The 27,999-nt window shown below is 39.6% G+C and overlaps 1 protein-coding gene across 2 annotated transcripts in view; it reads right to left on the bottom strand.

Annotated features, from left to right (window-relative positions):
- Nucleotides 1-27,999, bottom strand: part of Neb (nebulin) — a 186,206-nt gene that overhangs the window by 93,060 nt on the left and 65,147 nt on the right. Inside the window, exons 50-69 of one of the 2 annotated variants that reach the window (XM_035446826.1) lie at nt 27,808-27,915; nt 24,187-24,498; nt 23,800-24,003; nt 19,819-19,923; nt 18,543-18,650; nt 17,912-18,223; nt 17,328-17,531; nt 16,996-17,100; nt 16,802-16,909; nt 15,440-15,751; nt 14,968-15,171; nt 14,378-14,482; nt 11,372-11,479; nt 8,799-9,110; nt 6,887-7,090; nt 6,273-6,377; nt 4,659-4,766; nt 3,230-3,541; nt 2,599-2,802; nt 1,403-1,507 (exon numbers count right to left, since the gene is read on the bottom strand). In XM_035446826.1, the coding sequence (XP_035302717.1) occupies nt 1,403-1,507; nt 2,599-2,802; nt 3,230-3,541; nt 4,659-4,766; nt 6,273-6,377; nt 6,887-7,090; nt 8,799-9,110; nt 11,372-11,479; nt 14,378-14,482; nt 14,968-15,171; nt 15,440-15,751; nt 16,802-16,909; nt 16,996-17,100; nt 17,328-17,531; nt 17,912-18,223; nt 18,543-18,650; nt 19,819-19,923; nt 23,800-24,003; nt 24,187-24,498; nt 27,808-27,915 (3,645 nt within the window). The remainder of the gene's footprint in view (nt 1-1,402; nt 1,508-2,598; nt 2,803-3,229; nt 3,542-4,658; nt 4,767-6,272; nt 6,378-6,886; nt 7,091-8,798; nt 9,111-11,371; nt 11,480-14,377; nt 14,483-14,967; nt 15,172-15,439; nt 15,752-16,801; nt 16,910-16,995; nt 17,101-17,327; nt 17,532-17,911; nt 18,224-18,542; nt 18,651-19,818; nt 19,924-23,799; nt 24,004-24,186; nt 24,499-27,807; nt 27,916-27,999) is intronic. The other variant, XM_035446827.1, reaches the window with a different exon arrangement.

Here is a 27,999-nt window from a genome sequence, read left to right as displayed (position 1 = left end):
AGCTGGACCAGGATTGCCCCTAATGTGGCTGAGCCAAGGTAGGAGGAGCCTGGTGTAACAATAGTGAGCTGGGGATGTTCAGATATTTATGGTGAGTCTGTTCTGTGATGATGGAGGAAGGAAAACCACACCTGTTTCATTGATTTGTCTTTGCTATATGGTATAAGAAGCATGCCTTTAAGACTCTTATTACAAATAGGTGTGATTAATACAGATAAAATAATAAACTTGATCAAGTTTTCAGAGTGAAAGCTTGAAGATAGTATACCTGAATTGATTAGATGAACTTTCCCCTTGGACAAGAACAGTTGAGTAAGAAACTATTTGTGCAGTTGTAATTCTGCACTGCAGAGGTGTTTTCCCCTTAGAATCTAATGTATCTAATAAACCTCAAAGACAAGAGAAATTTGTTTCATTGCCCTTAGGCAATTTTGAAAAGGATGAATTAAAAAAACCTCTCATTTGGATCTTGTTAATAAACTTCATTATTTTGAATATATTAAATATATTTAATTTTCTTTTATTTCCCCTTCCCAGGGAAATCCATGCATCTCTCTTTGTGCCCTCTTATATTAATTTTCATGGTGACTTGAGGGTAAAAGAAAGACATTAAAATTTATTAATCCCATCCTACCCATGGTATGGTATAAATTTTACCTCATTTTGTCATTACAAAAATTTCTAGAGAGAGATTTTTATGGATGGGGTAACTGGAAGAAAACAAATATGCAGAACACATTTCAAAACAAGTTCGAATTTGCTGGACAACACAATTTCTTTGGATCTTTGTGTGTGTACGTCTCCCTTTCGCTCCGTGTGTGTGTGTGTGTGTGTGTGTGTGTGTGTGTGTGTGTGTGTGTGTGTATGTGTGTGTGTGCATTTGTGTGTCTAAGCACACACATGCCATAGTGTACTTGTAGAGTCAGAAGACAGTCTTGAGTGTCAGTTTTCACTTTCTATCCTGTTGGAGACAATATCTCCTGTGTTTGCCTGGCTAGCTGTGCTGGGGATTTTCAGGGATCCTGTCTCTACCCCCACCTTTCATTAGTTCTGGAATTAGGATACTTGATAACACACTGGCTTCATATGGTTTAAACTCAGGTCCATTATATATGCATAGCACGTACCTTACCCACTGACCCACCTTTCTAGCTCCAGCAATAATTACTTTTAATTGAAACCATTGTTTACTTATTATTGGTTGGCTGTAAGGGCTGATATTTTTGTGTTTGTCTTTCTAATTATTTTGACACAATTATATCTAAATTCAAAGTAAGATAATTAGTATAAAAAAACCTAAGTTTAGTGGACTACATCATGACCATGATGAATAAAAGTCTTATGTTCCTACATCAGCAAAAAGCAATGTGAAGAGATGAAATAAAGAGACCATTGGTCTTACCTCACTGTAGTTGATTTTATTTTGTCTGGCCAGCATAATTTCAGGTGTATCAGGCATAATGTGGATTTGGGTCTTGTCTTTCTCCCAGGCTTCTGTGTACAAGCGCTGTGAAGGAGAAAACAATAAGAGAATCAGAAAAAAAAAATAAACTCACGTCTTAAATTGGAGTTTTAGTGAAGAGACCATGAGCAAATTGAAAAGCAGCCTCTTTGCTTACTGTGCTGTATATTTGGTTTACATCCTTTTCAATCCCTTTGATTTTTATAGGGTATCAACTATAACTAAATATAAGCATATATTAATATGAGAAAATATACAGACAAGCAACCACACACACATATTACCAGGTCACTCAAAACCCAATTAAAATTTCAAAATCAAGTATTTCCCCAGCATATTTAAATATCCATATGTTTACTATGGTTGTGTTAAAACTCTTCATAAGTTTAAAGAAAGAAGTTCAGCACCAAGAGCATATTACTCAAATAGACTTAGAAGACATTGAGTCCTAGTCACTCAATTTTAATATTATTTTATTTTTAATAATGTGCATGTATGTGGGTCTGTGTGGGTCTGTGAACATGAGTGTAAGTGCCCACAGAGGCCAGATAAACCAGGACCCTTGAAGCTGTACTTACAGACAGTCATTAGCTGAAGGAATGGGTGCTAGGCACCAACTTGGTTCCGTGGCAAGAGCAGTAGTCACTCTTAACCACTGAACCATCTCTCTAGCCCCAAGGAATCCTATTTGTAATACTGACTATTTTACACAGAGACAGCAAAGCAGAAATTCCCATGTCCATATTTGAAATTATTTTTTAAAAATAATTTATTTATGTTTTTATTATATATATAATATATATATATGTATAATATAAAAGTATATTATACATATACTTTTGGGAATCAGATCCCCTGGAACAGGGGTTACAGATAACTGTGAGCAGTTATGTGGGTGCTGGGAATTGAACCCAGGTCCTCTCAAAGACCAGCCAGTGCTCTTAACCACTGAGCCATCTCTCCAGCCCTCCATATTTGAAATTCTTATATAAGGATATATAGAACTCAACTGAACCACTGTACTTTGGATAAGAGCTTAACTAGATAAACTTGGAAAAGGTTAACTTAGAAACCATAGCTATTCATTCTAAATGATCCACATTCCTGCATTGTTTTTCCCTAGACTGGGCCCTCACCTTGTTCATGTTAAGGGCGTTGTTCTTGGCCAGCACCTGCTCCAGAGAATCAGTCACACTGGTGAACTTGAACTTGTCTGGAGGCTGGCGGTAGATGTTGTCACTCAGGATCTCTGCGGCTCTCTTGCACTTGACCACATCTAGAGACCCGATGGGGACCCAGCCAATGCCTCTCAACCACTGGAGATCTGACTTGTACACATTCTGGGAAGAGGAAAAGGGCAGCTGTTATGACCAAAAATCTGTGTTGGTCTTACACTTGACCACATCCAGAGACCCAATGGGAACCCACCCAATTCCACTTACCCACTAAAAGATTACAAATGCTCTAGTGAGATCCAACACAAAAGCAAGTGCTATTGAACTTGTCATGACATTTGATCTCAAAAGTAAAGAATAAGGACTGGAAACTGGGAAATTAAGCTTTGTATATGTCTTTAAAAATAGGAATGCAAAATTGTATTTCATCTTGTAGGATAACATTCTCGTCTAAAAAATAAGTAAAGGGCATTGGAAAAATGAGGAGTAGAGATGAGATGGGTCAGCTTCCTGAGGGCTATATCCAATCTTAAACATAAATGGTATTATGAATTATTATTGTGAGGGAGACTCTCATAGACCTACTACTCACATCGCTCTGGAGGTCATAGGCCTGTCGGGCATGGATGACATCATTCTGGTCAGGCAGGCACGTCCACTGGTGCAGGTAGTTCCTGTAGTCCACATCACTGACCAATGTCTGGCACTTCTTGGCCAGCACCACCCCCAGCATGTCCACTGGGCTGCTGTACTTGGTCTTCCACTTCTCAAAGTCCTTCTTGTACTCCCTGTCACTCTGGATCTTGGCCACATGCATGGACCACATCATCTTGGGGTCATCTTCGATGTTCCGGGCTCCAATGTGGTGGCCCAGCTGCTTACGGTAGCCATCTTTGTATTTGTACTGAAATGAAATGGTCATTTTTCCCCAAAAAGTTAATGTAATGGGCTAAGAGTTTAATTAGTTAAAAATCTTGCTATTTTTCAGTACTTGCTGAGAAATAATGTTATCTAGATATTTCCCTATCTGTATTCTAAATTGAGGCTTAAATGCACAGTGACACTTTGGTGTGAACACAGGCCAAGCTAAATTATTCTATTTCTTGCAGACATCAAGTCTCTGGACATAAAAGCAGTAACATTTTTCAAAAGATGAATCAGAAATGTACACCACTTTCTTGTCATCTTTTGGTCAGTAAAACCACTAACTAGAAATCTTAAGTGTGATTTCAAGAATATCATTATTCAGTTGGTAGATTCGACTTCTTCTCCCACCACCCCCACACTGCCATCCTACAGAGTCTGCTCTGTGACTTTCACTGAGTCTCTTGACTCCCTGATATGGGCAGGATAGGATCTCCATGCTGTATGTCTTATGCCAAATGTGACTGAGGTGAGGCTTCCATAAGTGAAACAATGACATGTATATGAGCACCGTAATATCTTGGTGGTAAGAGCAGGTACCCTGGCATTCTCTGGCAACAATTTTAATGTATATCACTTAGTCTACATTCTACCAAGGACCTTTTTCAGAGCCAGCAGAAGGAGTATTTAAGCTCATGATTCTTGGTTTTGTTCATCTTTGTCTTTCTATTTTCACTCAATAATGTGAAGGGTGCACTTCAGATAATTTTCAAAGGAAGAGTTGGCAATAATGTAATGAGCAAGTTTGGGGAAAGGTAATGTTTCCTGTCCCATACCAGGTCCTTATCTGTTGGACAATGAATACAATCAAGTTATCTCCTAGTATTTCCTATGCCTATGAAGGCTACATGATCAAATATAAAGATAAATTTTCCATAATTACAGACCCAAAATACTATAGATTACGATTCAACTTTAAACCAATGGTACCTTTTGGAATTAATTTTTAAAATAAGAAATGTTTGTGCGACTTAAAATAAGCCAGTAGATGTGTTCTAACTGACACTTCGAATGCATCTTGTCACTGTGCAGACTTGTCCCTGAGTCTGTCTCTCAAACCCATCTATCCTCATAGATATCTGTGTGTCACTACTCACGTCACTGGCGATATCTCTGGAGGCCTTGGCTGCCACAATGGGGATGGCATCAACACGTAGGTCATAGCCTTTCTTCTTTGCTTCTTCATTGGCAAGTTTATACAGACTCTGAGGAAAGAGGAAAATGTTAACAGCAACAATTGGGGAGTGTCAAGTGAGCTCTGCCACCTGATTTTTAAAGGATAGAAGTGGATATTACCCAAGGTCCGGGTGACAGGGGAAAGCAAATGAACTCTATTCTATTCTCCAAAAAAGTATTTAGTTAGGCATGGTGTTGCACACCTTTAATCCCAGAACTCAGGAGGCAAAGGTAGGTGGATCTCTGAGTTTGCCTGGTCTATAGAGCAAGTTCCAGGACATCCAAGGCTATACAGAAAAAAAACCTGTCTTGAAAAACAAAAATGGCCCCGAAACCAAAAATCTATTTAGTGTCAGAAAAGGATTAGATATAACAATAAGTATTAAAATTGATATGTCTATTAGCTATTTAATCATTATGGATTTATACATCACTTAATGATAAAACTATTTATATAGATCCATATAATTTAGTTGTATATATAAAATATAATCCATACATGCTGCTAAGTAAAAAAAGAAATGAGAGAGAAGTAGGCTCAATATTACTCATTTTACTTATATGACATGTACTTCTTTTCATTTCTTCACTACTTAACTTTTAGTACAACAGGTAGTATCTTATCTTTAAACAACAAATAAAAAGCTAGGATATAACAGAATATAGTTGACTATAACCTCAACTTGAAGACCAAATTTTGGTTGTATGTTAGGAAAGCATGTTATAAAATTGCACTTTCCTGTGGACAAACCAGCATCACTGATGGGTGTACTGCTGAAAAAGACCCTCAGTGCCTTTGCTTCAGTTTCCTCTTCTGACTTGTCTGCACCTTGCTCCCCTCTCTGCCCTGGGTGGTGGGTGACTTATCTGAGGATGGACCATGCATAGCCAGCTCTCTCCTCCCTGGGTACTGAGTCTCCTGCCCTCTCAGACAGGCATCATCTCTGAAACCCCAGGCTACCTGCTCTGGCGCACCCTGTACCTGGGCAGAGGAACTTCACTCTGTTGTTCAGTTAGCAGGCTCACTTAACTCTCTCACATACACTGTGCCATTTAACTTAATTTTAGCAGTTTTTCTAAAAAGTGGTATTTTGACTACAGTTTTTGCTCCTTTGTTTCATTTCTCAAGTTTAATTCAAGCCCATTGTGGGGAAGAGGTGTGCATTAGTAAAGATTTCTTACTAGGACATGAGATGTAGCCAGTTAAGATATAGCGCATCAGTTGAATTTGAATTCCTGGTACATGAGTCTTAGTTATTGGTGTTAATAGTGAGCTGGTGTTTTATCTGGCAAACTGACCCCTTACAAGTGCCAAAAAGTACTCCTTGGTTTATTTGTTCATGTTAGGAGTAACTTCAATTTGTAAAAAACAGTCTGAGTTCAGTTTGCCTGCAGAATCTCATGAAATGTAAATGCAGTATTCAACCCAGAAACAAAAGGGATGGGCAGTGTTCACATGAAAGAGCCGAATCATTGAGTGTCCACATCTCCCACCACCCTACATGAGAATCTCCACATGGCTTTGGAGCCCCCACCTCACTGTAGTTGACTCTGTTCTGCCTTGCCAGCATGATCTCCGGTGTATCAGGCATTACATGAATTTGAGTCTTGTCTTTGTCCCAGGCCTCTGTGTATAATCGCTATAAAAATAAAGTAAGATGTTGAAAGAAAACCATTTAAGATGGACACTCCAAAAAGTCAAGTTAAAACAGGGTTATTATTGATTTATTTAGGAAAAATAAGCCACATTTGATATAAGGCATGGTACTACAGCGGTAGTTCTCTACCTGTGGGTTGCGACCCCTTTGAGGGTGGAATGATCCTTTCACAGGGGTCACATATCAGATATCCTGTATATCAGATATTTACTTTATGATTCATAAGTGTAACAAAACTACAGTTATGTAATAGCAACAAGATAATTTTATGACTGGGGGTCACCACGACATGACAAACTGTATTAAAGGGTCACATTGTTAGGAAGGTTGAGAACCACTGCTTTTTACCAAGACTAAAACTGGAAACAGTGAGACTTACTAGATTTCAAGAACAATTTAAAAGTTAAATGTGACTCTGTCCCTTAGGGGGAACTTTGGATCCACTAGTCATTCAAGTATACAGGTGTGAAGTCTGAGGTGTCCAGGCTCACCTTGTTCATGTTGAGGGCATTGCTTTTGGCCAGCACCTGCTCCAGAGAATCAGTCACACTGGTGAACTTGAACTTGTCTGGAGGCTGGCGGTAGATGTTGTCACTTAGGATCTCTGCGGCTCTCTTGCACTTGACCACATCCAGAGACCCAATAGGGACCCAGCCAATGCCTCTCATCCACTGGAGATCTGACTTGTACACATTCTGGGAAGAGCAAAAGGTGGCAGAAACTCTTCACTGAGGGCAAAGTGCAGTGTAAAGATGCAATGACATGCAAATCTTCAAAGAAAGTGAGATTCTATTGTTTTCATAGAAAGCAAGCTTAATGAAGGCAGATGACAAGAACAACTATCTTCAAAAAATGACCCAGAAATGTTTTCTTGTTCACAATAAAAATATGCTGAATATTTAAACCATTAGGAAAGGAATGATCCTAAATACTATCTATCAGTCACTATTTTACAGATAATGTACACAGGACGGAATGCCAAAACAGAGTGAGAGGAATCATGGATGGCTCACAACAAGCTACCAGTAAATTCATATATGGCCTTTGCCTCATGAAACATTCTGCAGCAATCAAAACCCTTACTTTCTAAGAATACTGACAGCATGCAGAAATGTTATTGGCATGTGAAGAAATGTGGGTGGGAAAACTGTATCAAAGGGTTTTGGGACATTGGATTGAATTAGATTGTTGCCTTCAGTGCACTTTTTCTTATATTTTCAAATTATCATCTTAAAAAAATGAGTGACTTAAAGTGACAAGGGATATATAACAATAAGGAATCCTTGATCCAGAATGTGGACAGCTATCATACTGCCCAAGATTGGTGGCAATAAATGTACACATTATTGGGCTAGGATCACGGTCACTTTCCTACCAATTTCTCAGGGTAGGAGGCTCAGGCTGGTTTCCAGAGGCATCCATCTTGCCTTATGTTTTTTAGTTCATTTTAAGCCATTTTTTTCCTGCTAAGGATCTCCTAAGTATCCCAACAATGTTACTGGAGCCCCGGTCATCTATCTAGAAGAATTTCAGCAGCCTCAGGAAAGAAATGGAAAAATAAATGTGAATTTCATACACACAGCCTCCTGGCACTGCCTCATGCTGACTGTTTATCATGCTTGAAGAGCCACAGCAAGGCTGGCTAGTACTGTGCTTGCTGCATCTGCAGTGAATACCTCCTGCAGCACCAAGACCAGCCACAGTGTGGGGAAGGCAATCCAGAACAGTCACTTGGCAAACAATGGCTGGCAATCTATCAGTGTTGCTACTGCTTGTGAGCATCGACCCTTCTTCACAAACCCACAAAGTACCGAGCAGATGTGGGAGCCTTTCAGGTGGCTGTACAACACTGAGGAAGAGCCATTAATGTGTTCTGATTGTGGATTTAGCTCATTCTCCAAAGCTCTCGAATGCTTTGTAATTGCCTCAAATGTTTATCAAACATGCAGTGTTGGGAATGTGCTCCTCACACCCAGACTGGAGACAGCACATTCACTGCCAATAGATGCTCAGATTAGTCATCAGCATCCGACACCTCACATGATTGGAGCAAATGTCAGCAAAACTGTCCAACAGCTTGCAAACACTGCAGCTTCATCGTCTTCTGAGAGCAGTGTGAGTGCTGAGATGTCATTAGCAATCTAATGACTAGAACCACCAAGGAAAGCAATAGCACAGTCTAGAGAAAGCATGTGTGTGTGTGTGTGTGTGTGTGTGTGTGTGTGTGTGTGTGTGTGTGTGTGTGTGTGTGTGTGCAGTGCTGGGATCAGATCCATGCCTTACACTAAACAAGCACTCTACCACTGAGCTATGTCTCCAGTCTTCTAGAATAAAAATTTGCTTTTTCATCAGGGATAACCTTTTCATATACCTTGGAGGCTGTTTTATAGATACCACACTCACATCGCTCTGGAGGTCATAGGCCTGTCGGGCATGGATGACATCATTCTGGTCAGGCAGGCATGTCCACTGGTGCAGGTAGTTCCTGTAGTCCACATCACTGACCAAGGTCTGGCACTTCTTGGCCAGCACCACCCCCAGCATGTCCACTGGGCTGCTGTACTTGGTCTTCCACTTCTCAAAGTCCTTCTTGTACTCCCTGTCACTCTGAATCTTGGCCACATGCATGGACCACACCATTTTGGGGTCATCTTCAATGTTTCGAGCTCCAATGTGGTGGCCCAGCTGCTTGCGGTAGCCATCTTTGTATTTGTACTGAAATGAAAGTTCACAAATCAGGCTTATATTGTAGACACTGTGATGTCAAAAATTTGTACAAAAATCATGTTATTTTCACCATAGTTTTAACTGGATGCGGATGAGCACCAATTCCAGCCAACATTCTGGCCTTTACCCTTAGAGCATGTGCATGTGGTAAAGTACATAGATTCCGTACAACATACATAATGTAGGAGGCACACACACAGAGGAAGAACCATCAGAGGGGTCAGAATGAGGCCATCTGAACAGGGGTAACCTGAGGAACTGGATCTTTCACACTGAAAGTATGGCAGGAAAGGAATGTACTTGAGAGCATTGTGTGTTTAATAAGCTGCAAAGTAGTTTCAAGTGGCTGGCTTGTGCAACGAAGAATGTATTCCACACCAGATTCACACACTTAGTGTCACTGGCAGATTCCTATCACCATCATAAAGACTGATTATATTGGTAAAGTTGCTATAGTAGCTCATCTGATTAAGAATGTTCTTAGCAAGGCCATCGTGTTCTATTTTTCACATGGGTCAACAGTGTTTTTTTATTATTACAAGTTCAATAACTTCAGTGTAGAACCTGGGCCAGCCATCCCCAGAACATGCTTCCAATTTTAAAGACAATTGAGTTAGAAAGTACAGATGAGTCAATGGGTAGGGGCATGGCATAGTGGGATGGAATGTGTTCATCTAGTCTACACTTCACCATACATTAAGACTGGTTCTGGGAAAACTAAATAATTAATGAAATAGAGATAATGACAGCATGGACCATTTGGGGTAGAATATGAAGATAATGCAAAGAAAACTCTTCATAGATTTCTTAAAAATTATTATTTCTTTATACTGTTGGTAGAGATCCTTTTGCTGAGGAAGGGGGGTTAAAGTAAAAATAAAACAAGCCAGTAATAATCTAGTAAAAAAAAAGAACAGTCTATCACCATATTTGTTAACAGTGAGCCTCGGTATTTATAGCAGGTATCTATTCCTCAAGGATCTGGGAGGCAGTAAGAAAGCAGGGTGGCTTTACCCCTGGGACGGGGCAAGGAATGGGGTGCTACACTGCATAGTCAAGAGTTGTAGATGCAAGCCTGGGCTAGAAGCCTCCATCTGGTACTGATAAACACTTTCTTCATAATCTGTCCAGGGAGAGTTGTAATAGCAAGTGTCACAAGCAGTTTTAAATACCATTAAAAATACCACGTAAATCTAGACCCAGGCCCCCAACAGAATGTAGGCCTGTGAGCCTATTGATTTAATGAAATCTTGTCTTTTAGAATTATTTATTATGTATACTGTGTTCTCCCTGCATGTGTGCTTGCCTGCCAGAAGAGGGCACCAGATTGGGAATTGGTAGGTGGCTGTGAGCCACCATGTAGTTGCTGGGAATTGAACTCAGGATCTCTGGATGAGCAGCCAGTGCTCTTAACCTCTGAGCCATGTCTTCAGCTCCTTACTGATCATGCTTACATAAACATCTCCAGGCCTGCAGCTCTGCTCTAGTATTTGCTCATGCTCTGTTCTCAGGAAGTGATTTTTTCTCCCTGAGAACATAAATCCTTTTCACAAATACCAAGTTTCCCATTCCCCCCAAAACCAAGTTTTTGAAAATTTTCATATGAAAGAGATCTTTTTTTTTTGAGACAGACTAGTTTATGTCCTGGCTAGTTTATGCCAATTCTACACAAGCTAGAGTTATCTGAAAGGAGGGAACCCGAATTGAGAAAATGCTTCCATAAGATCTACCTGGAGGGCATTTTCTTAGTGATTGATGGAGGAGGGACCATCCCATGGTGGGTGGTGCCATCCCTTTGCTTGTGGTCTGGGTTCTATAAGAAAGCAGGCTGAGTAAGCCATGAAGAACAAGTCAGTAAGTACTGTTCCTCCATGGCCTCTGCATAAGCTCCTGCCTCCAGGTTCCTGCCCTGTTTAAGTAACTTTCCTGATTTCCTCTGATGATGAACAACAATGTGGAAATGTAAGGTAAACAAACCCTTTCTTCCCCAACTTGCTTTTTGTTCATGGTGTTCCATCATAGCAATAGAAACTCCAACTAAGATACACTGCTATAAAGCTCCAGCTAGCCTAGTACTCACTACACAGTGGAGGCTGGCCTCAAACTCAAGGCATTCTTCTTGTCTCAACCTCTTAAGTGCTGGGGTTACAAGCATACACCATACACAGTCTACGGAAGGTACTTTGTAAAGCTCAGTGGAAATGCCATACCACACTATTCATGGAATGGTAAGAGAACTGCTAACTTACATCACTGGCGATGTCTCTGGAGGCCTTGGCTGCCACGATAGGGATGGCATCACTTCGTAAGTCGTAACCTTTTTTCTTTGCTTCTTCATTGGCAAGTTTATACAGGCTCTAAATTTTGGCCACCACCCAAAAAGAAAGAAATTGGTTAGATGTTGATGTTCAAGAACTAATAGGGGATTTAAATAATTCATAAAACTCTCCATATAGTTCTCATTGGAATGTGGTTTCTGAGTTCCAAGCCCTTTTCTTTTGTACCGCAGAAAACACCTATGAAAATTATTACATCTGATTATCCTAAAATTTTACAATGAATTAGTAAATGAGTAACATGTAAAATGTTTCCAGAGAAATTAAGCTAAAGCCTAAGGAGACATGTAGATGAACTGTTGTTTATGGAAATCAGTTCAGTCTATTCAGCCTGACTTCGTGCCTGTGGCAATGCTAGGTAATTGACAACCAAGGATGAAGACGAGGACTCCCTCAGCCTTTGAGTTTCTGGGAGAAGTGATGAGAGCCTGGTAATTTAGGGAACTAGCTGCTGAGAAGCCAAACCACACGAGACAATTTAACCACAGAGTTCAACCACAAAGATGACAGACTTCAGGAAGCAGTCACTTACTGTGACCTAAGAATAAGGAAGTTCCTGCACAGGGCTGCCCTTGGGTTATACCTTGAAGGATGAACTAGGTTTCCAAAGACTAAGTTGGTATTCAGGGGAAGCGAGGACATGTGAAGGAGTGGGGTGAGCTATCAGGGAGGAATGCCAGACATGGACTGAGAAGATTCTGGAGTTGGAGCAGAATGCCTGCAGCTAAGAAAAGAATGAGGCATTTGGGCTAGGGCTACAACTCCGTGGTAAGGTCCTCGCCAGCATACTTGAGGCCCTCAATTCAACCTCCCGTACCAGTGGGCATGGGGCAGACTTCATTGCTTATTTCTCTAGAAATCAAGAAAAATCTTAAAGAGGGTGAATGGCATGATAAATTCCACACTGTGTTTTCCCATCTTTAATGAAATGAAAACAGAAAGGAATTGAAATAATTTCATACAGACAACGGTGAGAAAGGTGACTGGGTGGGTTAGGTACTCAAGCGAAGAGAGTTCTTCCTAGCCCATGCTTGATCAGCAACATTGCCCTACTATGGTGTCTCTGGAAGCTTCCAGCAAGACAGATTCAAAAATTCTAGGATACCTGGAGGACTTGATATTTTTAGTTTGGGTGACAATCAAGATCTGGTTAGACAAGCATTACAACTAAAGCCTGCCTTCCCAAACCACATGACTCTAAACCTCGAATTCTGTCTAAAGTCTTTTGTTATGCATCTGGTTAGAATTTTATTGATCTGTCCTGTCACAGAAAGTGTTTGACTTGCTCGTGGCACAAAGCCCAGGGAAAAGGTAATGGGCCTCTATCAGAATCTTAGATCTACAAAGATCTCTACAGGCTTAGACTGTAGCCTCAATCTAAAAAGGAGAAATTACACAGGGATGAATGTCAGTCTTGGAGCTAGATTTAAATCACAAATGCACACAGGCAGCCCAGGGCTAGCTTAACTTTAGCCCTTGTGAAAGGTCTCCTTAGTCTAAAAGGATTTAGGTTCACACACAGCAGCATTGGCAGAGCAGCCCGTGTGCTCCAGCAGGGTGCAGAAATGTGAGCCACAGGTCAGAAAGATGATAACTATGTGTTCACCCCGATCATAACCCACTAACAGTATTTTGTGTATCTCTGAGTCACATTTGACCAGATCAAGGGATATCCAGGAATGTGGGGATGTTAAGATGGGGTGGGACTGGCAGGAAAGGACATTGGTGGCTGTCTCCATCTATGTACAAATTGGTACTGCTGTTTCTGAGGACTTTGTGGGTTTTCAGACAGAAATACAAGAGAAATACTTTTTAATAGACATTTCTGGAAGAGACTGACTTCTGAAATAAGCTCCTTATCATGGGGAATTCTTTTTTTTTCCCCCTGAGACCAGGGTCTCTCTGTGTAGCAGCCCTAGCTGTCCTGGAACTAGCTCTATAGAACAGCTAGGCTGGTCTCAAACTCACAGACATCCACCTGCCTCTGTCTCCCCAAGTTCTGGGATTAAAGGCAAATGCCACTACCACGTGGCATCACTGGGAATGCTTAAGCAAAGGTGGCTTCATCCTATGAGTGGTGGTTTCTCTCTTGGAGAGGAGGCTGACCTCTCTCTCTTCCTAAGACACGGGTCCTAAAATGGGGACACATGGACCCATGCTCACCAGATAAGGGAAGAAATAGGCTCATTCCTACATAATCCTGGCAGAGCTTCCTTCATAGTCTCTCTATGTATTGTTTGATGGCTTTATTCTTATACTTTAGAAATCATAAATCTTAACACCATACACAATTTAAGAGCAATATGTTAGACATAGGAAATATATTTATGAAGTTTTGCACTAATATTGAGGGGAGACACATGTATATTCTTTTTTTAACTTCCTCACTTCAGAAGCTAATAAAAGAGGGGGGGTAGAGAGATGGCTCAGCAGTTTAGAGCTCTGACTGCTCTCCCAAAGGTCTGGGGTTCAATTCCCAGCATCCACATGGTGGCTCAGACCCATCAGTAACCCTCTGTAACACCAGTTCCAGGGGATCAAACACCCTCATCTGGCCTCAGTGGGCACTATGCATGTACAAGGTGCACTGACATACATGCAGGCAAAACATCCATACACATAAAATAAAATGTTAAAAAAGGGGAACTAGTTGAATAAAAGAAAATGTTGTACTTCATCTTATGATTATTGATGAAATAATTAATTCTTACAATTAATGCAAAAATTGCATTATGGTAAATGGTAACTCATTTTACTTAATACTTTATAATAGTGATTGAGAAATGCAAGAGCTGCTTTTCTCATGAATTGAGAAAACATGATTATTTACGAAGCCAACATTTAGTATTATACCACCACGGAATGATTGACTAGAGTGAAAACCAGTACAGATGTCCAAGAATTAGCAACTACTCTCACCTCACTGTAGTTGACTTTATTCATTCTTGCCAACATGATTTCTGGTGTGTCTGGCATTATGTGGATCTGTGTCTTGTCTTTGTCCCAGGCTTCTGTATACAAACGCTATCAAAGGAGATACACATTCATCAGAAAACACAGCAATGCCGAATCAATAGGAGTTCCAAAACCATAGAAAACATGCAATAAAAGAAGATAAGGCTATGATATTTTATATAAATAATATACATGTCTCCAACTAAATATTGGTTCATAGTGGAATATCTACTTGTAAATGCCTTTTGTTTTGGTTTTTCGAGACAGGGTTTCTCTGGTAAATGCCTTTTGATAATCTGAAAATACATTACAAATTAAATGGAAAGTAAAAATAAGTATCTTTAGGCAATGATATTTTATCAAAACCAAGAAATAATGCTGAAGTCAATGTAAAATATGAATAACATATTACATAGATGATAGATTGAAGAAATGGGAAGATAGTAAAAGATATAAATGTCTTAGTGTATAAAACTCTTTTCTCAATTATTTTTCTGTTTCTTGGATTCAGCTTCAGCAACCCCATGGAGCTTCCCTGAACTCTGACCTCTCACCTTGTTCATAGTGATGGCATTATTCTTGGCCAACACTTGCTCCAGAGAATCAGTCACACTGGTGAACTTGAATTTGTCTGGGGGCTGACGGTAGATTTTGTCACTCAAGATTTCAGTGGCCCGTTTGCATTTTTCCACATCCAGAGAGCCAATAGGCACCCAGCCAATGCCTCTCAACCACTGGAGATCAGACTTGTACATGTTCTGTTGACACAAAGAGTCAATAAGTATTTCTCTCCACATTGGGAATGCATTTTTAGCCAAAGGATATAAAATCAAACATGAACACTTAAAAATACAATTTTGTAGGTAGCAGGCTTAGGTATTACTTCATTTTGTATGAATTCTAAGGAAAGTGGTGTCCTGCCCCCTCACACATTTGCAGGCACAGGTGAGCTGTGGGCCACCTATTTAAACCTTCTTCTGTGGGATAAACTCACTCTTTCCCATTTTCATGATCTCCAGTACTCACATCGCTCTGGAGGTCATAGGCCTGTCGGGCATGGATGACATCATTCTGGTCAGGCAGGCATGTCCATTGGTGCAGGTAGTTCCTGTAGTCCACATCGCTGACCAGAGTCTGGCACTTCTTGGCCAGCACCACGCCCAGCATGTCCACTGGGCTGCTGTACTTGGTCTTCCACTTCTCAAAGTCCTTCTTGTACTCCCTGTCACTCTGGATCTTGGCCACATGCATAGACCACATCATTTTGGGGTCATCATGTATTGCACGGGCACCAATGTGGTGGCCAAGCTGCTTGCGGTAGCCTTCCTTGTACTTGAACTACAAGAAAATAAAGACTGCTAGTAAACTGTTTTGACCTTTAGGGAAATAAACTTACTAGGACAGAACTATCCTATTCATTAAACATAATGATTTCCCTTGGATGTATAATATACACATCTTTTATCATGTAGAAAACAAGCAAAGTACTGAAAAGGACAAGAAAGCAAACATATTACTCTACTACACAGAGCTATTTGTGGTACATGTGTGTGAAAGACTAGGATTAGAATGTGAGTCACATGTTAATGGGATTTGCCTGCTTTTTGCACTTATTACATAAGCAATTCTCTCTGTCATTAAAAATTCTTTAGGAACATGCATTTTAATTATAGTAGGCATATTGTATGGTTATACACTAACGTTAAGCTTCTCAGTATCATTTTTAAAAAATGTGATAATTATTTCATATATTTTGGAAACAAGACATATTTTTGATTCAAAGACCAAACGTGAATAAAAAATTTTAGAAATGTGAGCAAACCCAACTTTTAAAGGAAGCAAGGAATGAAAGAGGGGACCATAGCAGGGTATGGGGAGAAGACCAAAACACATGCGTATGCTTGCTTAAAATGGTCATATGTAACCCACTATAATACAATAAAGAAAGCAAACAAATGTGTGGAGGGTGACACAGACACATAGCCCATGCGGAAGGCTGGGCTTTGAGTGACATGCCATATTTGTTTAGATTCATCAGTTCATGCAGCATGCATTAAGTTTTGAAGGAATTCTCCAAAAAGTGTGACTGTGAAAATAAGAAATAGATCATGTGGAAAAGTAAAAAGCAATCCAAACTTCAGTTAAGTATTCAGCACTTGGGCTCAGCAGGCAGTGGGTACACCATGAAATGTTCATTCTTACAGCGGAAGTTAGCTTGAAGCCATGAATTTTAGTATCTTTAAGATACTTGCTGGTATTATAGACTATTAGCAAAAATTTTAACTTCATAGCTTGGCCTATTGCAAATATAAGAGAAACAAAGTGGTCCTGGAGCCAAAGCCAGGGTGAAAATTTCCCAGGCATACTTAATTTCCCAGGGGTACTTACATCACTCGCGATGTCTCTGGAGGCCTTGGCTGTCTTGATAGGGATGGCATCAAGTCTCATGTCATAGCCTTTCCTCTTGGCTTCTTCCAAGCCAAGTTTATATAATTTCTGCCACAGACATAAATAATTACATTTGATTACTAAATTGAAATATAAGGAAAAAATATACCACATATCATACATACATTGCTTACCTCACTATAATTTATTTTGTTTTGTTTAGCCAGTATAACTTCAGGTGTATCTGGCATAATGTGGATGCTGGTTTTATCTTTATTCCAAGCTTCTGTATAAAGGTGCTAAGAACAATAAGAAGATAGGTCAATAATGAACCCTTTGAAACCATGCTCTTGAGTTAACTCTGATGTGTTCAGGTTTCAATGTCTTTATTAATAAGTAGTATGTTTCCTTTAGAGACACCTTACTGTTAGGGAGAACTGAATGTAATTTTTCTTTCTATGGGGACAGTGTTGCCCACTCCTGTCAGAAATACTTAATACCTCCCTTGTGCAAATATAGGACTTACATGGTTCATGGTTATAGCATTATTTTTTGCCAAGACCATTGGCATGGAGTCCATAAGGCTGGAAAACTTGAATTTATCTGGGTGCTGCCGGTAAACATGTTCACTCAGAATCTGAGTGGCTCGTTTGTTTTTCTCATCCTCGAGTGAGCCAGAAGGTATCCAGCCAATGCCTTTGAGCCACTGAAGATCAGCCTTGTACAAGTTCTGAAATTTCAAGTGACAAGCCACAAATGTAAGCATATATCCCTAGAGAGATAGCAGTGTATGTTGTTACACTATATAGACATCTTTGTAATACCTAACATTTGACTTCCCAGATAATTTCAGAAATTTAATGAAATACTCAGATTAGAAGCATGTTTTGCAAAGTGAGAGAAAAGTGTAGAGAATGACTCAATTATTCATTGTCTAGACCAGCCACCCAGAATATTCCACTGTAGACTCTTTCATTGAGGAATAATGCTATTTGGATCATTAGGTAGCAAGTTTGAGTGTTAGTGAATAAATTCAACATTGCTTACTTTATGGAACTTTGATATCAGGAAAAGAGTGCTTAACTGAACAAAGGAAAACCTTAGACTCACATCGCTCTGGAGGTCATAGGCCTGTCGGGCATGGATGACATCATTCTGGTCAGGCAGGCATGTCCATTGGTGCAGGTAGTTCCTGTAGTCTGCGTCACTGACCAAGGTCTGGCACTTCTTGGCCAGCACCACCCCCAGCATGTCCACTGGGCTGCTGTATTTGGTCTTCCACTTCTCAAAGTCCTTCTTGTACTCCCTGTCACTCTGGATCTTGGCCACGTGCATGGACCACATCATCTTGGGGTCATCCTTGATATTCCGAGCCCCAATGTGGTGGCCAAGTTGCTTTCGGAAGCCTTCTTTGTATTTGTACTAAAGGAACAAAAGTATAGCTCATTCCTTTAAAAATTAACATTTGTTGCCACCTCTGTGGCAATTTTTGAAACTTATTAATTCTAAATTTCTTGCTAAGCCTATAAAGCAATTGTATTTCAGTTTTTTGATAGGAAAGATTAAAGGCTAAATTCAGCTACAAATCCCATGCACAATAAACTGACCCTTGGTCTTACCCTTATCCTACACTGCATGGCTGGAATTATCACCTTGTTTTAATTTGTTCTTACATGCTTTTGTTCAATTTAAAAGAAGCCCATTGCAATAAAATCACTATCTACAGGGCATGACATCTTACTTCACTGGCAATTTCCCGGGATGCTTTTGCTGCTTTGATTGGAATGGCATCGACAGGAAGGTCATAACCCTTTTTCTTCAGTTCCTCATAACCCATTCTGTAGATTTTCTGTTGAGAGACAAAGACAATCACTTTGGGAAAACCATTCTCCACAAACAGTGTAATGAATAAGCAGTACAATGAAGCCAGTGTACAACTTACTTCAAGAGTCCAAGAGAAGAGCCTCTATGCTCTAGACCACTCCAGTGTAATTTGATATTATGTCTATGGATTGCTGATGACCCTGCTCTAAAATTTTAAAGCTGTTTGATTGCCAAATGTACAAAATTAAATGCTAGCTCTTCCCAAGTACTTTAGAGAAGGCAAAAGAAGCTAACTGGTGGAGCCATGAATTAATTGTTTTGGTGGTATCTTCTACTTTTATACTGTGTTCTATTAGAAGTTTCTGTGGAGAAGGGAAAGCCTTTCAATCTTACACCTCCCGTGGAAAAAATAATTGGTGAGAGGACATCGCTTCTGTGTAGCTAATGTACCTACCTCATGACATAGGACCAACAAAAGAAGAACTGACATCTGGAGGTAATGTGGACCTTCATAATTTAAAAAAATACTTTAAAGTTTAGTTGAATTTTAAAGCTTATGTATTTATAATTTGCCCATTCAGATTGTGACATAACTAAATAATTGAGAATATATTCAAATATATTTTTACCCAGAAGCTAGATTTTTTAAAATGGCTATTGCTTAGACTTTTGTTCCTATTTTATCTCTGTGGTATTATACCCATATATTCTTTAACATTAAAATCACCTTATAGGGGTTCAAAATATGTGTGTTAAATGTTTACTTTTTACATCCATACATTTCAAGGATTAACATTTGCCAGCAAAATAATTGGCAAAAATGAAAATTTCCTCCAATGGATTGTTTACTTGTTCAAAATTTCATCTATTATCTATTTATCAAGCACAAAGCACTGTAAGCAGTGCAGATCCAATAGGAATTGTTTCTGCCCACACAGGGCAGTATGAAGATGATATAAATATTTCATTTTTATAATAATACATGTAATAAAGAAATAAAAAATAGAGATCTGTGCTTTAATGCTGCCTGAAATAGAGAGAACCAGCATTGGATACTCAAGCCCCCACCAAATAAGGAATCTGAGTGAATCATAGTCTCCTAATTAAAATGACTTGGAAATTCAAAAGAACTTTCTGACTTAGACATGATTAACAGAGCTTACTGGAAAGACACACTGAACTTGGAAACTCACATCACTCGTATTGATTAAGTTTGCCTTAGCCAGGACGATGTCAGGAGTGTCAGGCATGATGTGGATTTGAGTCTTGTCCTTGTCCCAGGCTTCTCTATAAAGTCTCTAAAACGAGAAACAATTTTATCAGGGGTGTTGTCAGGGTCCAATATCATGGTTGGCTTCAGGTGGGATTATTAGGTTTATGTGCATTGAAAATTATAATTGATAAGATAATGACAATATAAGCAGAAAATAGATGCAGTTATCTGAAATACCTTTCAAATTTAGATTATGGACTACCCTTTTGAAGTTACATATACTACTGTCTATAGAAATCAATAAATGTAATAAAAATTTGTCGACACTATCAAATAGCATATCTCTTTCTGATTTTTTTTTTGGCCCTTAAAATCTCCCATAGTGTTTAACTGTCTTATCAAAAGATAACCTATCCGAGTTATTTCTAGGAACTAGGGAATTTTAGTTCTCAGTTGGCTTACTATTTGTAGTTATAACATAATTATTTGGGAGGATAAGCAAATTGACAGAGATTTTGGGATCCCCAAGAAGGACAGTTTTAAAATTTATTGAAATCTCTTGAATGTTCTAAAATTATCTTCATGTCTATCTTCAAAAGAAGACCATGGGAATCCAAATAATTTACTAAAATGAAAAGTTTGAAAAATAGGATATTTACATTCTATCAAACTTTATCAACAAGATATGTATCGGTTACAAGTTTTGAACCCCACTTCTGGTGTGTGCAATGATATTTTGCCAAATGTGGTAGTGAACACCTTTAATCCCAGCACTTGAGAGGCAGAGGCAGGCAGATCCATGAGTTTGAGGCCAGACTACTCTACTTATACATAGTGAGACTCTGTATTTAAATTATTTTCCTCAAGGGATAAAATGATTAACGTAACAGTAGAAGAATCTGGCAATATCACCTTAAGGAAGTGATAAAAGTTCAAATGATCAACGACAGGACAACTGGATGTCCTGGGTGCTCCTGTCATGGGGCCTGAGGAAGACACACATTTAAAAGACACGAACTGAATCATGAGGAGGACATCCTGGAAAACCTAAAGTGGAAGAGACTCTGCATCTGTCACAAACATCAAAGAATCGAAGACAGAGAGATAGTAAGTAAATAGTCTAGAGTAAGAGTAAAGACACAAAAACATGTAAAAAAGAATAAAGACTCAACTAATAAATGCAATGTGTGGCCTCGGATTGCATCATTGGCCAGGGGAAATATTTTTTTCTTTTACTATAAAGGGTAATCATAGTAAAACTGAGTAACTTCTTTTTATTTTTTAACATTTAGTCTCTCTGTCTCTGTCTCTGTGTCTGTCTGTCTGTCTGTCTGTCTGTCTGTCTCTCTCTCTCTCTCTCTGTCATTCCATAACACATACGCAGTGGTAACAGGGAGTACAGGTATTGGTTCTCTCCTTTCACCATGTGGGTCCCAGGGATTGAACTCTGGCCATCAGGTTTAGAGCATATGCCTCACCCACAGAGCCATCCTTCTGGCCCCATAAAACTAAATAAATTCTGTACACAGTATTGTGTCAACAATGATTCCATGACTGATAATTCCAAAGTGCTTTTGTAAGGGAATATCATCATTTTCATGATGCACACACTGAAGATTGGGGTAACAGGGTGTCATGAAACAGTGTGGTTTCTCATAGATATGGGGAAGAAGAAAATGAAAAAGGATAGAGAGAATACAAATTTGTTAGGATGCCAATGCTTTTGGAATCTGAGTGAAAAATTTGTAACTTACAGTTTTTAAACGTCTATGTATGCCTAATGTCATTCAAATATAAACTGAATTTTTTCACTGGGTGTGTAATACATGCCTTTAATCCTAGCATTTGTCTGCAGAGGCAGGCAGATCTCTGAGTTTGAGGCCAGCCAGAGCCACATAAAGAGACCCTTTTTCCTCATTACATTTATTTGCCAAGTGTGTATGTGAGTGTGAGTGTGGGAGCTGGGGTGGTGGTGGGCTTCAGGTGCCATGGCTTGCATGTGGGGGCAAGAGGACAGCTTGGAGGAGCAGGTTCTTATCCACCATGTAGGTTTCAGGGATCAAATACAAGTCATCAAGCTTGGCAGTCAGTGCCTTAATCCACTGAGCCATCTCACCAGCCCTCCAGGATAAATATTTTCAAGGGTTCATTAATTCTGTAGACTTGCCAAGTTCCTTTTGAGATGTATGGGGTGGAGCATTCAAAGGGTTAGAACTTTCTGTATGCTTTCTGTCATGCAGATGGCCCAGAGAAGTTAATTAAGCCTTCAGGGCCAAAATGAAACAAAGTTCATTAACATTAATATGTATTTACTCAAGTTTTTACTGATCTTTTTTGGTGAGAATGCCAGGGCTTTTTAGCCTTGTAATCACTCTTGTTAGACACGGGGTGGCTCTTGAATGTAGGACACAGTCTTGTGTCTTGTGAGAGTTTTAGCATCATCTCTGTTTTCTAGCCACTAGAGGCCAGTAGCACACCGCCTCCAAGTTGGGACCAGCAAAGGGAAAAAAGTTTCTAGATAGTCTCAAATTTCTATCAGGGGAGAGTAGTGTCCCTATTGAGAACACTAATCTAGACAATTTCCCCAATATCATGTGCCACCTTGACCCCACTCAAAAGAAGAGGCTCAGGGACCCTAGCTGATCCTGCTTCTGCCTGGGTGTTCGAAGCCCTGACAATCTATTTTAGCATCCCTGCAACTATGGCACACTGGTTCAGCTTGATGGTCTATTTATTCCCCTTGCTTGTCTTTTCAGAGTTTTTCGGTTTCTTTCTCAAACAAATTAAAATTCTAAGAAAGAAGCAACATCCAGGGAAGAAACCAAACCAAACCAAAAATGTGCTTGTTGGTCCAACTTTTGTATTCAAAGTCTATTACAAAGACCAAAGGAGAAGAAATGGGGATGGAGGCAGAAAGAGTCCCGCAGACTCCCATCAGATACAGTGTTTGGAAAACAAACACTGTTTGTGTCTGTGAGTGGTTGGTTAGGACGAGAGGAGCTTTCAGTTATAAATACCACCTTATGCATCAGGTCAGAACTAATACATGCCTTTAAAATGGAGAGCATATAGAACACAGTGTACAAAGAGCTTCTTAAGAACTACACAGTTACCATTAGTATCTGTTTCAACTTCCTTGCATGTTCCAGAATCCCACCACACTTAGTTCATCTTCCTGTATGGCTCAAACTTAGGCTGAGGAGCAATAGTGTTTGCCTTTCTCTGTCTAAAACATTCCGCACCATTACCTTTGGTTATCTCATACATTACTAAGCACCTATTCTATGACGAGCACTTGTGTCCCTGCTGGATAGGAACGTGGAAGGCAGAACATGTATTTACTCTGCATGGTCTTGATTCAGCTAGATTAAAATGCATTATGATCATTTTGTTTTACACACACACACACACACACACACACACACACACACACACACACACACACACTTTTTGTGGTACCGAGAATTGAACCTAGGGATTCATGCATGCTAGACAAATATCCTTAGAAAATATACCCTTTAAGGATTGGGAGATATGACTCAGTGGTAAAAACAAAACAAAACAAAACTCCAAACCTGTTTCTTTATAACATTTCCACTGTGTAAAGCTCCCAGAATCCATCTCCGCATGCTGTGTCCCAATCCACCCCCCCCAAAAAAGCCTACCTAGGTCCTTAATGTACTTAGGTTCCAAAAGAAAAAAAAACCACATTCAACATATTTTTTTAAATCACATTTTAGCTAAGTACGGAACTGTGGTTGAACTAAGATGAAAATAAACTGTATTGATATTATTTAGTGTAAAGTGGTTAACAATTCAAGTAGATCAAACCAACATAGAACATTATGCTGTACTAAAAGAGACAAGGATTTGCTGTTCTATCATTTACTAAGCAAATGCTCCTAACTGCCAGGTAGCAAGCACTATAACCTAGTCTGTCAGTTTCTAAAGAAATACTCACATCACTCCTGTTTTTGGCATTTGTTTTTGCCAGAACTATGTCCATGGCGTCAGGGATGCTGGTGAACTTATTTCTGTCTGGAGGTTGTCGGTATTTCTTCTCACTGATGATTTCTGAAGCCCGCTTGTTCTTTTCTGCTTCCAAAGAACCCAGGGGACTCCATCCTATGCCTCTCAGCCACTCAAGGTCAGACTTATACATGTTCTAGGAAAGGACAAAACAAAATCCCATCTTCATCTCCACCATGACTAGGAGAGGCTATACATTACACAAGTGTGTTTTAGATGGTCAATGATAATTCCTCTTTCCCATCTGTTTTTTCTTCCCATATAAATGGCTATTAATATGTGGAGTAATTTAAAGTTACCAAATGTGATAGACACCGACCTCACTTTGTAGCTCATAGACTTTTTTAGCTTGGATGACATCATTCTGGTCAGGCAGGCATGTCCACTGGTGTAGGTAGTTCCTGTAGTCCACATCACTGACCAAGGCTTGGCACTTCTTGGCCAGCACCACACCCAGCATGTCCACAGGGCTGGTGTATTTGGTTTTCCACTTCTCAAAGTCTTTCTTGTATTCTCTTTCACTCTGCATCTTGGCCACATTCATAGACAGCACAAGCTTTGGGTCATCTTGCACACTCAGGAATCCAATATGGTGTCCCAGTTGTTTCCGGTAGCCTTGTTTATATTTAAACTGAAATCAGGAAACAGTCTTTTTAATAACATAAATAAAAGCTAAATTAAACTCAACTGGTTTTGTTGTTATAACCCTGCCCCCAGCCCCAAGAGATGTGAAAGAATGATTTCTGAGCTAACCTAACAGGAAACACTTTCTTCCTTAAGTAAGGTCCCATTTAATTAGAGCTATCCAAATAAATAAATAAATAAATAAACAAATGCAGTTGAATATCAAGAGAGATTCTCATGAGAAATTAATTCCCTCCAAAGGCAGAAATATGTGCCAGACATTGCATGGCTGAATTTAGGATAACATTTAGCAAAATCCTTGTCACATGTTTATGAGAAAAGTAGGGCTGGATGACAGAAAAATTACGAAGATGTATGATCTGGTGAACAAGCTAAAATGTAGATTAGAGAATTTACACATGATTATGTCATAGAGCTTGTCTAGATTTGAATCTATGTCTTAGAGGCACAGATAGGAATATTTTGGTATTTTAGTTAGAAAAACAAATTACATAACAGCTGAACATTTTGTCACATAGGTGAAAACAAACTATACAAATTAAAGATAATGAAAGTAAAATCCAGTACTTTTATTAGTTGGGGAAATTCCATTAATACATTGCTAATAAGTGCAACGGCAGTAACGCATAATGGGCCTCACAGACATGGGCTCCACTCCGTTAGAATACATACATTTAAACTACTCTGGACTTTAAGTTGACTCCACCCTTGAGGTGGTTAATCTGCATTGTCAACTTGATCGGATATAGAATCATCTGAAAGATTGAAGGTACAGCTCTGGGTAAGGGCATTTCCAGAAGGGCAAAGACCCATGCTGCACATAGACATCACAGAGTGCCTTGGACCAGGGGCCTGGACCAAATGAAAAAGGAAAAGGAGAACGCTGGATGAGTGTCAGCTCTCCCATCTTCTGGTTTGCAGTGATGTAAGCCAAGCTGCTCACCATGCCTTTGCCATGGTGGAAACTGTGAATCAAAATACAATGTCTTTCCTTTCTTGTCTCTGTGAGGTGTTCTGATTGCAGTTATATAAAACCTACCCAACTCAACAGTCCCTAATATGGACAGTCTGGCAACACTGCTTATAAAAAAGTAGAGCCATCACTCTGTAAGGAGCAGATAAGCACATAGCAGAGGCTCATTTAAGCTGGCATGAGCTTCTGTATTAACAAAACACTAATTTGACACACTACAGACTATTTTAAGATGATAAAGCAAAAACAAATTGTAAATAGAATGAACTGCTAGTAGAAGGTCAATATAGTTACAAAACTAAAAGCAAAGGAGGATAAGGAAACTGGGATGTTTAAAGAAATGTTAAGTAGAAAAAGAAGGTACTTTGTGCTATTCCGGAACATAGACTTGGTGCTGATTGATAAAATATCTCACACAAACAGTAAGAAGTCTGATAATAACATAGCACAGCCAATGGGGAAAACACTGGCCCTAAAGGACCCTGGAAGTCCTCTGCATGCGAGTATCCAGGGATCTAAGCACTTCATCCTCTCTCCAGGCAATGCATGAAGAGAAAGCAGGATGCTGGAAGGAGCTTGAATGGAATAACCATTCTACCTTCCAACTCTAAATTCTATTTGTTTAACTTATTAAATTACATACTTAAAACTTGCCTCTAACTTTATGAAATGCTACAGATATAAAAACCACTGGATGCCTAGGGAGAGTACAATTTCTCCTGTGGTGGGAAAGTTCACATGTAGCTAATTTAACTGTGAAGTTTCAAGTGGGTTTTCGAGAAAAGTAATGAGAAGCTATTGGCCACTGGGTTGCTCAGAAATTGTTGATGTCCCTTCAATTGCTAGGTTCTCATTAGCATATGTCACTAAATGAAAATGAGTTTGCTTTATCATGTAGGTTCATCATTATTTCAGTTTGATTAATTGAAGTCTTGATCTGAAAGCCAGAGTCCAAAATTATTTCCTGGTAGTTTTGGAGTGTCACATTTGAATTAGATAGAACTCCCCCTTGTATTCTTTGAATTCCTTCTCAGATTCTGTGTTTAGCCCCTCTCTTTTCCCTTCTAGCTCAACCTATGTGTGGAAGCAAACCATCTTTGCTGTTGGGTTTGCATTTGTTGTTGTTGTTGCTTCTTTGTTTTTGAGACAGGGTCTCCCTATGTAGCTCTGGCTTTCCTGAAACTCACTATTGTAGACCAGGTTGGCCTCTCAGAGATCTGAGTGCTGGGATTAAAGGCATGGACCAATATACCTGGCTTGTAAATCATTATTTTAAAGGTTTTAAAAGGTTGCGTGTGAAAATTTTGAAATCTTGGTAATTCACACTCTCTAAAACCAGAACCCTTAGAAGATTTTGTAACTGAGAGAGAGAGAGAGAGAGAGAGAGAGAGAGAGAGAGAGAGAGAGATGCTTCTGCCACAGTGTTCTTGTGGAGGTCAGAGATTAATTTGCAGTAGTCATTTTATTCCTTCTATCATGTGGATCCCTAGGACTCAACTTAGGTTGTTGGGTTCAGCAGCAGTCATTGTTACCATAAACCAGCCACCCTAAATTAATTTTACTACATTTATTTATTCACTTGTGTGCATGTGTACATGCATATGTACACACATGCCACAGTGTGTATGTGGAGGTCAGAAGACAATTTGTGGGAGTCAGTTCTCTCCTTCAATCATGTGGGCTCCAGGGAGCAAGCTCAGACTGTCAGGCTTGCCAGCAAGCTTCTTTACCTAGAGCTAGCTTGCCCACCCAAGACGATTTGAATTTCTTCTAGTTAGTTTTGGGGATTGGCAAAATGAAATATTTATTTATATGCAAACAAACTACATTTTATACCAAATTTAATGAATATGGGGACCACATGTAGTGTGCTCACCAAAAGTTTCAACTTTTCCAGTCATATGAGGAGTTTGCCCTTTGGAGAACAAATGGCATTTTTCTATGAACCAGATCTCTGGCTAGCCAATGGAATATAAAGTGAGCCTTTTGGGATTTTTAATCCTAGAGCTAACTTACTATAATTATGCAAGTGCAAGTTGGACAAATAGAAAACAGGAATATTAATTTTAGGCATAGCACGAAAAAACCACAATGTCTTTTGTACTATCTGGATAGCACCTTATTGCAATGGGTCTTAGAGGGACTCTGGCCCACTAGGTGATTAGGAAGGCTCCCTTTGACATTTGAGGAAAGAGGGGAAAAAGACAATTCTGGGTAAACAGGGTAGAAAGAGGTGAAGGAACAGAAGTGCATTTTTATAGTAACCAAATTCCATGGCCCACCCATCTGAAAGCACATCCTTCTGCCCACACCAGGACCTACGTCACTAGCGATGTCCCTTGACGTCTTGGCCAGCTGTACAGAAATCGCATCAACAGGGAGATCATAGCCTTTCTTCAGAGCCTCTTCCCAACCAAGTCTATAGAATTTCTGAAAAGAAAGAGACTCTTTAGCACCATTCTTTCTATATTAAAATTGTAGACAAGCCAATCATGTATAAAGTGAATACAGAAA

This window comes from Cricetulus griseus, chromosome 6, assembly GCF_003668045.3.
Source record: "Cricetulus griseus strain 17A/GY chromosome 6, alternate assembly CriGri-PICRH-1.0, whole genome shotgun sequence".
Taxonomy (NCBI): Eukaryota; Metazoa; Chordata; class Mammalia; order Rodentia; family Cricetidae; genus Cricetulus; species Cricetulus griseus.
This window is presented reverse-complemented; position numbering and strand designations above follow the sequence as displayed.